At 31.8% G+C, this 13,101-nt stretch overlaps 4 protein-coding genes across 4 annotated transcripts; all 4 read right to left on the reverse strand.

The window, feature by feature from the left end:
- Window positions 1-4,585: 4,585 nt before the first annotated feature.
- On the reverse strand, window positions 4,586-5,151 carry LOC141446248 (histone H2A-like). Its single transcript, XM_074112766.1, has one exon. The coding sequence runs from the start codon at window positions 5,134-5,136 to the stop codon at window positions 4,648-4,650; it is 489 nt and encodes a 162-aa protein (XP_073968867.1). The 5' UTR covers window positions 5,137-5,151; the 3' UTR covers window positions 4,586-4,647.
- A 1,235-nt stretch (window positions 5,152-6,386) lies between these two features.
- LOC141451606 (histone H4) lies at window positions 6,387-6,824 on the reverse strand. The gene has a single exon (XM_074123063.1). It carries the CDS (start codon window positions 6,756-6,758, stop codon window positions 6,447-6,449), a length of 312 nt encoding a protein of 103 aa, XP_073979164.1. The 5' UTR covers window positions 6,759-6,824; the 3' UTR covers window positions 6,387-6,446.
- A 2,068-nt stretch (window positions 6,825-8,892) lies between these two features.
- On the reverse strand, window positions 8,893-9,412 carry LOC141446250 (histone H3-like). The gene has a single exon (XM_074112767.1). The coding sequence runs from the start codon at window positions 9,395-9,397 to the stop codon at window positions 8,945-8,947; it is 453 nt and encodes a 150-aa protein (XP_073968868.1). The 5' UTR covers window positions 9,398-9,412; the 3' UTR covers window positions 8,893-8,944.
- A 2,484-nt stretch (window positions 9,413-11,896) lies between these two features.
- Window positions 11,897-12,358, reverse strand: LOC141451613 (histone H2B-like). Its single transcript, XM_074123077.1, has one exon. The coding sequence runs from the start codon at window positions 12,316-12,318 to the stop codon at window positions 11,947-11,949; it is 372 nt and encodes a 123-aa protein (XP_073979178.1). The 5' UTR covers window positions 12,319-12,358; the 3' UTR covers window positions 11,897-11,946.
- Between the last annotated feature and the right edge of the window lie 743 nt (window positions 12,359-13,101).

The raw sequence follows: 13,101 nt of genomic DNA on the forward strand, positions 1-13,101 counted from the left end.
TCTGTAAATTGTTTTGTATTTGTAATATCCAGGCCCTGAAGAGGACAATATATTTGTGGAAACGTTGGCAAAAAGACGTTTTTTATTTGACCGATTCCTTGCCAATCTTGAATCCTTAGTTTCCGTATAATACATTGATGGCTCAAAAAAGTTGTAGGAGGCCGTGGTGTATGAGTGCTATACTTATATCTTTTATAATCTTTAATGGATCACTATTTCTGACAGGAAAAGGTAAATAAATACGTAATAAACATTTAGATTATACTTTAACTTACTCCGAACATACAATTAATTAATTTCATTTCCTTTTTTGTTATCGGGTAATTTTGAATGCAATAATAGAAAACAAAAAAAGCACAAAATAAAATTTTAGAAACGTATTAATAAAACATAAAAATGAATATCCGTAATTTGCCGTAATTTTTTAAATACTTTTTGGTATAGGGAAGTTGCAAATTAAACCATTTTTGTTCACTCATTTTTTACTATAATATCTCCATGCAAAATGGCGAAACTATGTGCACGGAGGTTTCAATTTTGAAAGGTTTTTTTTTACTGAGTATATTCTACAAATTTATTATAATTATAATATTAAATGCACAAAAATTATATATATTATAAAGGTTTTTTCTTTCTATCAAACTCTCATAAGACAACAAATTTATCCCGTAAAAGGTTAAAAACTAAAAATTAGTGCTCTACAAGCACCATTTACTCTTATTATACCTTCTAAATGTGGCCACCGACAAGAAATTATTAGCTGCCAGAAATAAATAAATAATTTTGCAACTTCTCTCATAAATATTATTACCTTTATTGTTACAGAAATAAGTTTGCAAAATTTTATTACAATTATATTAGAATAACACTCTACATTATAACATATACATACATATGTACATACATATAAAAGCAAACCAAACAATGGGGAACATTTTAGATCGATAGTGATGTTAACAAAAAAAGTATTTATTATATTATATCGATACTTTATATTATACGATTACCTTTTTATAAGTCTTTATGAGCTTATAAGTTTTTTTTACTAGCCTTTCCATGGATTATTTTCAAATTAATAATTTGAATTCAGTAATAATAAATAAGTTTTACATTGAAAATATTTCCCAGCTGGATATGATTCCTGATGTCACACTTGAACAAACTACGTACTTCTTGCAGGTGATCTACACTACTTGTAGTTGTACATTTCAAATAAAATTAAAAATATGTATACTTTATTTACTTATTTTCTAAAAACATAAATATTTTACACCACGAATTATATATATATATGTAAAAGTTAGCTATATATTTAAATATTACATACAATTTTGGACACATCTGTAACTGAGAAACATTTCATTGCAGCGTTGTTACTCCTTTAACGTAGTTGTGGTGAATATTCTAATGTAAATCATACATAAAACATAAATTCTAAAAACATATGTTGAAAATTTCATTTTTTCTCCTCAATTTTTTTACTTTTAATACTGAAGTATAATGCAATATTCTAAATTCAATACCTTAACTAACATTCTGAGGATATTTTCGTCGTAAGTTTGGAATTTGTCTTCTAAATTATTAAAAAAAAATAATAATAATAATAATATACACTTGAAGTTAAACAACATAGACTTTACTCGTTTGTAAAATAAATATTTGCTCGATAAAATTGACCATTGACAATAATATATACATGACATATCCAATTGTTCTTTAAAAACAATCGTACACCTATTCGACTGTATTTCCTTTATTTTATAATATATTAGTTGGCTATGTTTGCTACCTGATGTATGCAATAAATGTTACATGAAAATATAAATGAGTTTTTTTATTTAAGCAAAATCCTTTTCACTAAAAATCGAAATAATGAGCAAATTTCAACTTGACAGTTCACGTCAAACGCCCATCAACAATCGAATTCTTGTCCACGATACCTAATTGGTAGTTAGACGTTAAGACCTGCTTGAAAAAAATAATAAGCGATTGCTTTACTTTACTTTTGATTACTCATTAAGTTTTAGAAATATAGAGGACAATGAAGATGGTTGTAGAGTTTCAAGTATCCTTTTTTTCGGACGTAATATTTTTGGAGAAAGCTTAACAAGTGAGTAGATCAAACCAATTTTGATGTTGTAATTTGAGAAACACCATCACTTTCATACCTTATTAAGTTTGGAGGAAAGTGAGTATATTTGTCCTGCGGACGATCTGTATATTTAGTCAGTAGAAAAATCTTATGATTATCACCACTACCTAATTTATATTAGCCATGCATTTCACAGTGCTTTCATAGAATGTCTTTGTTACACTTAAACAATCAGAATAAGTTATACATACTTAATAATATTATAATATAATTAAATATTTAAAAACGAATCGAGTAGGCACTGTGTTTCACCAGATTTAATTTGATTGGCTGCTTGGAAGATGAGAGGATGAGCCTATGAACCGATTCGTTCTCTACAGCTTCTAGGACTCTAGAAACAAAATCTGGAGAAGTTGATTTACCTTCACTTAACTTAAACGGGAAAAACTTTTCTCCTGTAAGATTCTACAATTTTTGCTATTTTGTGTAATTGTAGTTCTGCGTAAATTTTTAAAATTTAAAACAGCTAGGGCTAAAGGTGAGCCGTTCACAAATGATCGAGAACCAAGTAGCATACGAATCTCGTTCACTCTATTTTTGTATGGTCACGCTTAATATTTGTTGTATTTTTAATGGTTTCGTTTTTAATTATAAGTAAATTAAAAGCAATGTTACCTGTTACATTTTTTTAATAATTTTATTTTGATTCACTATCTTAGTGCAACTTATAATTCATTTTAATTTGGCAACACAATTTGTACATGATGTAAGAAGAGTTTTATTCTAGCTTTTATTAAATGTTTATTTGCATCTGGGCGTTATATTACTTCTTTATATTTCGTGTTTAACACAGAAGTGTAATTTTATTATGTGTTGATTAGAATTAAAGTACAATGTAAGAATTATATTTGAAGCTTGAAAAAGGGAAAAAGAACGAATCGTTTTTACCTACCCTTGTAGTCTTTAAGCTTACCTGTTGTAACTTTAGCTTAGTTCTAATCCACAGATTAGAATTCATTGCATATTAAATTGCTATTTCGTAATATGGACAGATTGAAGATATCTTTCGCGTCAAACGGAATTGTGTACAAGTGAACGGTATTGGGTATGTGTCACTTGTTTGGTAGTCTTGAAAAGAGCCGTATTTATTCTTCTTTAGAAACTGCCTTCTTGGCTTTAAAATTAACCGGAGATGTTTGCTTCGCCTTTAGCTTAAATATCTAGTGCAGATGGAAGCCTTGACGTCGTATACTTTGCTATCGGCGGTCGTGCTTACTAGATGTCTGCCACTATTCTTGATATTAAATCAGGGAAACTGTTCAGCTATTATATGTTCAGTCCTGGCACCGATCTCAAGTGATGTGGAACCATTTCCAGTTTACCTATACACCTTATATCTATTGTATTTGTTGCCTGTACAATGGAACGAGTACAGCTGGAAACATCATCGCAATAATCCTGTGAACAGCTACTCTCTAATGATATGCTATGCTCCGCCCAAGAAATCAACTCTGTTTATATACTAAGGGCCGGACCATAACGTAGACACACTTTATGTTCACTTTTCAGAGCATTCATTGGTTGGACAATGTGTTCATTTGATACAATTATTAATTTTTTAAAATATCTTTAACGCATTCAAAAATTATAAATTTTATATAACTATTTAGGCATAAACTCAAATTACACTTTCAATAATTTCTTTTCAAATAATAACGATTACAAAATAACAGTTTTAAAAATAAATCGAAGATAGATCTAAACTTCTGGTCATATTAAGGGATTATTTGTTTATAACTTTTTATATGAATAATACAATGTAGTAATAATTTTTATACTGATTATTTATTAAATCTAGTAACAATTATTGCAAAGGATCATACAGTTTAATGTAATTTAAGTTTAGAAAGTATGGATCAAAATTTGAAGTGATGTCTCAGGGGTGGCCAACTTAAATGATCTTTTGGACAACTTTGGAAATTTATTACAAGCCAAGCGGGCAGCTTATGAACATGTATGTATACCTATTAGATTGGACCCACTACAAAAAATTTTCGCAATGTAATTATTTATAATTATTATTGTTCATACATATATGTAAATAGATTATAATTCTGAGACGATCGAAAAATATTTACTGCCTCTTCTAAATATGTATAAAAACAGAAGCAACGTAATGGAATAAAACAATATTAGCTTTATTTGTTACAAAACTTACAAATCAAAATATTGCACAAAATAAATTTTGTAAAATTAAGATGAATCTTACGGACCATAAAATTAATCAAGGCGAGCCACATGCGGTCTGCAGGTTGGCCACTCCTGCTTAGTCTGTACTGAATATCGTACGGACAGTAAGCTTTATATCATTCTTCTCTCGACTTAAATAATTTTTCCCTACTCAGCCATGAATGAAAATCATTTATTAGTTTTATCTTATACCCACAATGTAAGGAATTCAACTGTAGTTTAAGTTAAAAAAAATTTTTGCAAGTGATACTTTTTTGGTGGCCCTGAAAAGGGCCGTTGAAATGTGTAGGCGTAGATGTAATAACTTATGAGCTCTTCTCGGTCTTCTTTGGTAATAGAACCGCTTGGATGTTAGGCAATACACCTCCTTGGGCAATGGTTACACCGGACAACAGCTTGTTCAATTCTTCGTCATTCCTGATGGCCAGTTGTAAATGCCTTGGGATGATCCTGGTCTTCTTGTTATCCCTGGCAGCATTACCTGCCAACTCCAACACTTCAGCCGCTAGATATTCCATGACAGCTGCCAAGTAGACTGGGGCACCAGCACCAACTCGCTCGGCATAGTTGCCTTTACGCAGTAGACGATGAATCCTTCCTACGGGGAACTGAAGTCCAGCCCTAGACGATCTGGTTTTTGCCTTTCCTTTGGATTTTCCTCCTTTTCCGCGGCCTGACATTGTTGTGCTGTTTGTGTTGTTGACTGCTTCTACACCAAGTTGAATACTGATATTAGACGACGAAGAGCAGTCAATATATAGTCGCGGTGCTGCAAATTTATTGGTTACTTTCATTTCAGTACAATGCTTCCATCTGGTGGCGGTAAATTGCACTACTAAAGTCTCAAACATCTGCCAGTTTTTTTTAACTCTTTTTCTAACCCAAGGTGTAGTAATTTTTTTTATTTATTTTCAATTTTTATTTTCACCTTAACTATTCGTTTGGAAGGGCTCTGAGTTCGAAAAAAATTATTTTTACAGATTAGTGTCTCTGTGAGGCTTTAGTCTAAAGGAAAAGCTGCTTAAAGTTTTAATTTGCAAATTAGAAATCGGTAAATAATAAAAAAAAACATGCTTCCTAAGTTGTATAAAATAATTCTAATTTAATATTAAGGGCTACCGTCGGACCCGGAAGTAAACGTTTAGAAAACAGCCAACTAGAAGAACAACTTTAGCCACCTATTGTTTATTTTTTGTTTTTCAAAAACTACTACCATTGCCTTAAATACAATAGCGTATTAAACGCAAAGCTTAAAAATTAATATACTAATTGAACATATTGAGATCTAGGTATTATTGTAACATTTTTACCAAAACATTCACGTATGGATGCATTCATGCAAAACCTTATTAAGAGTTGCCTTGAAATCTAACATGCCGTTTTAGTACAATGTGAGTTTCATTGTTTGTAAAATAATTCAAACTGAAATTGAAAATTTTAATTGGGGGGGGGCGATGAACTTATGCTTTCATCTAAATTACAAGTCAACTTTGTACAGGTTCTGTGACTTTCAACGGTTTAATAAATTTGAGAATATACAATTTTTAACTAAACTAAAGCTTACCTCCGAATGTTGTGACATCACAACTTTTATATGTATTAGTTTTCCGCAATTTACTAGGGAAACATGAAGGGTTTATTTTTCATTTGGACCACACTTTAGGTTTTGCCCCGTGGTTTGAAACTTTACGTTTTGGCGACTAACCATTCGGTTCTTTGGCAATGCTTTTCTAAACCAATGCTATTTACTGTACAGTAGATGAACGTAAAATGTTCACTCTTTTTGGTGCAAAATGTATGTTTGAGGAAAATTATGTAGGAAATAAGCCAGTGGATACATGGTAACATTAACTTATACAATGGATTTATTTTCTATTTAATTTAGCGCTATGTATCTTTCTTTCTTGTCTAAATAATATCGATTTTATTAGTCTTCTGAAAGGTCTTTTGAGTATGGTAAAGGGAGCTTTACCATCTGTTGTCAGAAATTAAAACGTACACTCGTTCTACAACCTTCTGAGAAAAATTTTAAGTGATTTTCAAGTTGGTGGCCCTGAAAAGGGCCGTTGAAATTAGTCGCTTCTCTGCTACAACTCACATTACCTTAACCTCCAAATCCGTACAGTGTTCTACCTTGACGCTTCAAAGCGTACACGACGTCCATGGCAGTTACTGTCTTCCTCTTAGCATGTTCCGTGTATGTAACAGCGTCTCTGATCACGTTCTCCAGGAACACCTTCAACACGCCTCTTGTCTCTTCGTAAATCAAGCCTGAAATACGTTTGACTCCTCCACGGCGAGCAAGACGACGGATAGCTGGCTTGGTTATGCCCTGGATGTTATCACGAAGTACCTTCCTGTGACGCTTGGCACCTCCTTTTCCTAGTCCTTTGCCTCCTTTGCCACGGCCTGTCATGTTGTGTACTCTTTGGAGATATTAGAACTGATCAGGAACGTTGGTTGCGGACTCAATTTATACTCTCACAAGAGTGCCCCACCACTCCTTTTTTACATTGGTAGTGGCTCAGTAGGTACGACGATTATCGAACATTTACGTATACTACCGACCACTCCTTAGTTTTGCTGGATTATGGATTTTCTAAAGCATAAAATAATTTGATTCAAAACTGAAATATCTTTTTTTCCTATGCTTTTGTTTTGCCATTTTCACAGTTCATGTAAATAATGCTATTGTTAAAATGGAATTTTACATACACTATTACATACACATACTAATGATTAATAATTTTATTTCATCAATTAAGCGTTGACATTTATGCGAAGTTTGGAAAAGGTAACTAATAGATTAAATGTTATACCTATGTTGAAATTTTTTTTAAACCAAAAGTAACGGTAATTATGTAATACAAATTTTGACTATAATAATCCAGGCTAACATAATTTCAAATAAGTAGAATTATTTTCTCTGAATCACATTACAAGTGGTACTGTCAAATTTTTCTTCAGAAAAACGCTGATAACCTCGTATGGAAATGTACATATTTCTTGGTGACATGAACTTAATTTCCTCTACCAAAATAACACCAGGCAAAAAATAAGACCAAGTAATATCTTACATGTATGTATCATGTTCAGCTTATTTCCAAAAAAAAATTACATTAAAAAAAGAATTTAATCGATTTATTTTAACAATTAGTTAACTTAACCTTTCCTGTTTGTGTAAATTACTGGTAGTTACCAAAACGTGTTCATCGCTATAATAAAGGTTGTTTATTTGGAAATTAGGTTATGTTTGTTTTAAAATTATATGTTCCATAATTAACAGCATCTGACCATCTTCGATGTATTTTATGTGAATTAGAAGTTAGTTTAACTAGCTATTTTCTTCCCTTAATAATTTTATTAAGTTTTATATCAGTTTTGACTTCGGTGGTGTTGTCAGTTCATACGGTAGGGGTGTAAGCTTCCCTACAATTAAACGGCCATTTCATTTTAAACTTTTTAGAAATAAATCTATTTCACAAATGCTTAATAATTAATAATTAGTTTATTTAAAAACTTTACATATGTTCACAAAAATGAAACATTCATTCACACTTCAAGCAGCCCCCTCCGTGAGGACGCATTAGAGGAGTAGAAAGTTAGTTGCTGTAGGTTTTGATTGTATTTTGTGTTGTAAGAATCCTATCTATAAACCTTTTAATTAATATTAATTATAAAATTACTTATTACAAATATTATGATTATATAAGATCTTTGTATTAATAAAATCACATTTCTAGGAAAATTGGTTTTAGATCAGTTTTGACTTCGGTGGTGTTGTTAGTTGTTACGGGTAGGGGTAAGCTTCCCTACAATTAAACGGCCATTTCATTTTAAACTTTTTACAAATAAATCTATTTCACAAATTTTTAACAATAATTATTTATTTACAAATCTTTACAAAGAGTACAGAAAATTGAGGTTCCAAGCTTAGCGCCTGTATACGCTCATCAGATAATGTTAGTACAGACTAAAAGGGAACATCACAAATTCTTAGAAAATGTTAGAGCTTGAGTATTGTTGTACGCGAGATATGTGAGTGTTTTACCCATTTTTTTTTTTTTTAAATTGTTAGTGACTACACTTCATATGTATGTAATAAATATGAATCTTATTAGATTTTTGCTTTTGGTACAGTAGAAAAAGTAGTTTTTGTAGCAAAAATCTTCAACAGACAAATTTAATCAAAATTAACTGAACCCGTAAATTGCTAAGCTCAAAAATAATTTTAAAAAAATTAAAAATATGTTCCCTTTTAATTTGTTCTAAAATAATCTGTGTAGATAGGCGCTAAGCTTGAAACCTCAATTTCTTATTCTTTCATTTTTGCGACATATTAACTTTTGTAAATGAATAAATTATTAGGTAAATATTATAAATAAAAAAAAAATTAGGTATTAGGGAAGTCAGTAATTATTACTGTTTATAGTTAACGCTAGGAGCGCTGGACGTTACTACAGCCGCTTCTGCCAACGGCATGCCTGTTGTTCACTACAAGTAAAACAGTTGTTCAGGCCAACACACATAGCAATGTAAGTGATAGAAAATTGGTGGCCCTGAAAAGGGCCGTTAGAATTCAAATATTTTACATCTTCCTTTTTAGGCACGTTCTCCTCTGATACGGCGAGCCAACTGAATATCCTTAGGCATAATGGTCACTCGCTTGGCATGGATTGCGCACAAGTTAGTATCTTCAAAAAGTCCCACCAAGTACGCCTCGCTAGCTTCTTGCAAAGCCATTACAGCTGAACTCTGGAATCTTAAGTCGGTCTTGAAATCCTGAGCGATTTCTCTCACCAGTCTTTGAAATGGCAGTTTACGGATCAGAAGTTCGGTGCTTTTCTGATATCTTCTGATTTCTCTCAGAGCTACAGTGCCTGGCCTATAACGATGAGGCTTCTTCACTCCACCGGTCGCTGGTGCACTCTTCCTGGCTGCTTTGGTAGCCAACTGCTTCCTTGGAGCTTTGCCTCCAGTTGATTTCCTGGCTGTCTGCTTTGTACGTGCCATCTTCAGTAAACGCTGCCTGTCGGTCAAAAAGTTATCATGCATGCTTATGCTCTGGCGGTTTCTTTTATAGTCAGACAACTGCCCCCCACCATAATACTAATATCCCCCCCTATCAGACAGCTGCAACTGTTTCACCAACCTTTGAATAGAATCAACCAATAGCAGTACGTCTAAATTGTAGATTGCTCTAGCTGTACAGAGCACAAACCAAAAATAGTTAATTATTAATATAAACTTAAATTTTTGAGTATATGAAATTGTTTGAAAAAATAAAATCCGTAAAGCTATTGATCTTTTCTTAAATAAATTCAATAAACAGATAATAGAATGTAGTGGGCCGTGGACAGCGTATGTAATGGCGGCAACGGTGTTCATAATTATGTTTAAGTTTATGAGTAGGTTTTTCTTGGTTATTGTTGGTACTACATAACTTTTATTAAAACTGTGTTTTAAATGAAACACGATTTATTTATGTAAAATTACTTGAATTAATTAAAAATAACTGTGTCCCGTAAGAAGGGTGTAAATAAATTATTTGGCCTCTAAATAATTTTCAAATTTGTATAACCTATTGCTTATCGAAAACAATCTGGTTAGTGTTTAGGTTTACACTAACACATTCACTTTTAATTATAATCTGAACTTTTGAAACATATTTACTTCTCAATTTCCAGTAAGTAGTTTAAATTTAAATCAAATTGTTGGAATAATTTTCGAGAAAAGAAAAAAAAAGTAAATTTTCTATTCGATTAAGTATATCAGCCGTTGGGCTGATTTAGACCAAAAGCAAACATATTTACCAACAAATAAATCAGTCATGATGAATTCTCAAAACCAAATATCTTCACAAAAGATAGCTAGTTTTTCTTAAAGTAGTGTTAAAACATGTGTTCTGTGATCCAACTATTCACACCATTATACTAAGTTAAGTTACTGTTTTCGAGATTAAATGAATTCTACTTCTGGATGCAATTTTAAAAAAAGTTTATAAAATAGTCTTTTTCATATTTTTGTATTAAGATAAATTATTGTACAAAAACCTCTTATACAACTTCTGGTTACTACCTAATTTCTTCAGAACTTTAAAATTCTGTCAATTTTGCATTGAATTAAGTCGAAATATTTGAATCGTTTCAGATTTTCACCGGCTACATACTTTGAATATTTGATATTTCAAGCTTTTGCAAGGGATGTGTGTTATTAACGCTTACCCTTGGAAAAGCTGATATTTCTACGTAATTCTACTGGTTTCCTACCTTTTTATGTTATTTTTTAATTACTTACTATTTTTTATGCACATTAAGCATATTTTGTTGTAACTACGTGAATCAAGTTAAGATTTTTTTCCCTTAATATGTAAATATGTTCCTTTTTAATGTGTACTAAAAATAATCTGATGAGTGTATTTAGGTTCCACGTTTGAAACTTCAATTTCTGTACTCTTTTAATTTTGTGTACATATGTAAAGTTTGTAAATAACTTTTATTATTGTTATTATTATTATCTTTCATATTGTGTGCTACGGCTCACTTAGAGCGCATGGAACACAACTTTCCTTTAGGGCCGGACCATAACGTAGACAGCATTTTGTACTCACCTTTGCAGCATTCATTGGGTACTAATTTTAAAGAACTGCTAATTTATAATAATAATAAAAATAATATTTTTCTTTTTTGAGAATTTTCAAAATAAATTATTTTGCATAAAAAATATTTTTCTTTGCAACAATCAAACGTTATATTATCAGGTAAATATCTTCCATCCAACCTGTGCCTGTACTGCGCATGCTCGTAAAATTATAATTTAGTTTCAATAAATGAGCACATAGTATTTGTATACAAATTGTTTCGCGTTGTTGGTTGAATTTGGAGTATAGGAATTCTTTCTGTTAACCTGTTAAGGGTGAAATATAATTTAAAAAAAAAAAATCTACAGTATGTGGGATTAAAATCAGACAATGACGTGTATACACGTCGAACGCAGGAGGGCAAAACAACCAATAGTTTACAACGTTGTAATAGTCACTGCAAGCACTTCTTTTTGCAATCTCTAGGGGCTTGAGATTACAGAGCATTCTGTGCATTTCAAAATCTTGCACCGTCTTCACGTATGCATTGCTGTAGTTAACTAGTGACGCAAGAGCTTTGAATTCTGTGCAAAATGAAATCATGCTCGTAATGAGGTCTGAACCTCGTATCTAAGGTAAAAACGGCATTGCTGCACAATTGAAAGGTTCTATTTGTGTATCCCAATCTAGAATGCGGAGACCAAAACATGTACTAACCACTTGACATTTGGCTGACTTCCACCTCACCCCTTCGTATAAAATACTTGGGAGTTCTATTGGTAAGATAAAGGCAACATCCCACCAAATAATATTCTTATTATACTTTATTAAAATTTCGTGTTTTCATAGTTTTATAAAATTTAGTATATTTTTTCAACCAGTATACACGTACACACAACTGGTTAACCAATAAATAAATTAGGTACTGCAATAAAACAGTAACGAAGTTCTGTTAAAACATTTAAGTGATTAAATTTGGTGGCCCTGAAAAGGGCCGTTGAAATTATTTCTCCAAGCATGGAATTTACTTAGAGCTGGTGTATTTGGTGACTGCCTTTGTTCCTTCAGAAACAGCGTGTTTAGCCAATTCGCCTGGTAGCAACAATCTCACAGCAGTTTGTATTTCCCGTGAAGTGATGGTCGATCTCTTGTTGTAGTGAGATAGCCGGCTAGCTTCCGCAGCAATACGTTCGAAGATATCGTTAACAAAGCTGTTCATGATGCTCATAGCTTTGGAGGAAACACCAGTGTCAGGATGGACTTGCTTCAACACTTTGTAGATGTAAATGGCGTAGCTTTCCTTCCTCTTGCGTTTCTTCTTTTTGTCACTCTTCGAAATGTTCTTCTGGGCCTTGCCGGCCTTCTTCATTGCTTTACCAGTTGCTTTAGGTGGCATGTTGACTTGTTTGCAGTCTTGAAACTAATAAACAACTCTAGAACGCAAGCGCTTATTTATACTATTTTGTTGGTACGAAGCGAACCAATAGGCGCTCAGTATTTCACATGACTTGTATTCATTGCTTGTGTGTGTGTTCTATCCCCTCCACATTTCACCATCAGTAGTGGCTTTTGTGCGTTCATTGCCTGAAGCCAGGTGCAATTCCGTTCCCTCACATACCAAGGGGAAAGAAGATTGCCAGTTGTTAAGCTTGTTTTTTCTACCTAGCGTGTTTTCGTCAATTTACTTTTAGTTTGTTAGTTAATTTACTATAATTATTGCACTAAATCAACAAATGCTAATTATTATTGAATAAAAAAACTTGGAAAAAAATAATCTAAATTATGCATATGTATTTTTTAAAAATTTAATTTAATTCTTTATTCGAATTTTATACTCAATAAAACTATTATTTAGTTAATAGCTAAAGTTTATATTGTATCAACTAATCATGCGCACTTAAAGTATTCATTTTTCACAATTTTTTAGTTATTTATAAAATGCACATTGAATTACAAAATATTTAAATTTTGTAGGAAATCTTTTACTTCAAATATACGTATTCCATTCCCTTTAATATAATATTTCTTCGTTTTCTATTTTTACTTTTTCAGTTTTTTTGTTTTTGTATTCAGGTAAAGGTTTTTAATTCAGCATAAAGATATTTTAATTCAGGTTTTTACAGGTTATATTGACTAAAAAATTAAAAAGCTTTGAATTGTTTTAATCTTTAGAACCGGA

This window comes from Rhodnius prolixus, unplaced genomic scaffold, assembly GCF_049639745.1.
Source record: "Rhodnius prolixus isolate KJV_2025 unplaced genomic scaffold, Rpr scaffold_1, whole genome shotgun sequence".
NCBI lineage: Eukaryota > Metazoa > Arthropoda > Insecta > Hemiptera > Reduviidae > Rhodnius > Rhodnius prolixus.

What these genes read in the sequence shown, in the direction of transcription:
- LOC141446248 (XM_074112766.1), bottom strand. Translation starts at nt 5,136, where the DNA reads ATGAAAGTAACCAATAAATTTGCAGCACCGCGACTATATATTGACTGC.
- LOC141446250 (XM_074112767.1), bottom strand. Translation starts at nt 9,397, where the DNA reads ATGCATGATAACTTTTTGACCGACAGGCAGCGTTTACTGAAGATGGCA.
- LOC141451613 (XM_074123077.1), bottom strand. Translation starts at nt 12,318, where the DNA reads ATGCCACCTAAAGCAACTGGTAAAGCAATGAAGAAGGCCGGCAAGGCC.
- LOC141451606 (XM_074123063.1), bottom strand. Translation starts at nt 6,758, where the DNA reads ATGACAGGCCGTGGCAAAGGAGGCAAAGGACTAGGAAAAGGAGGTGCC.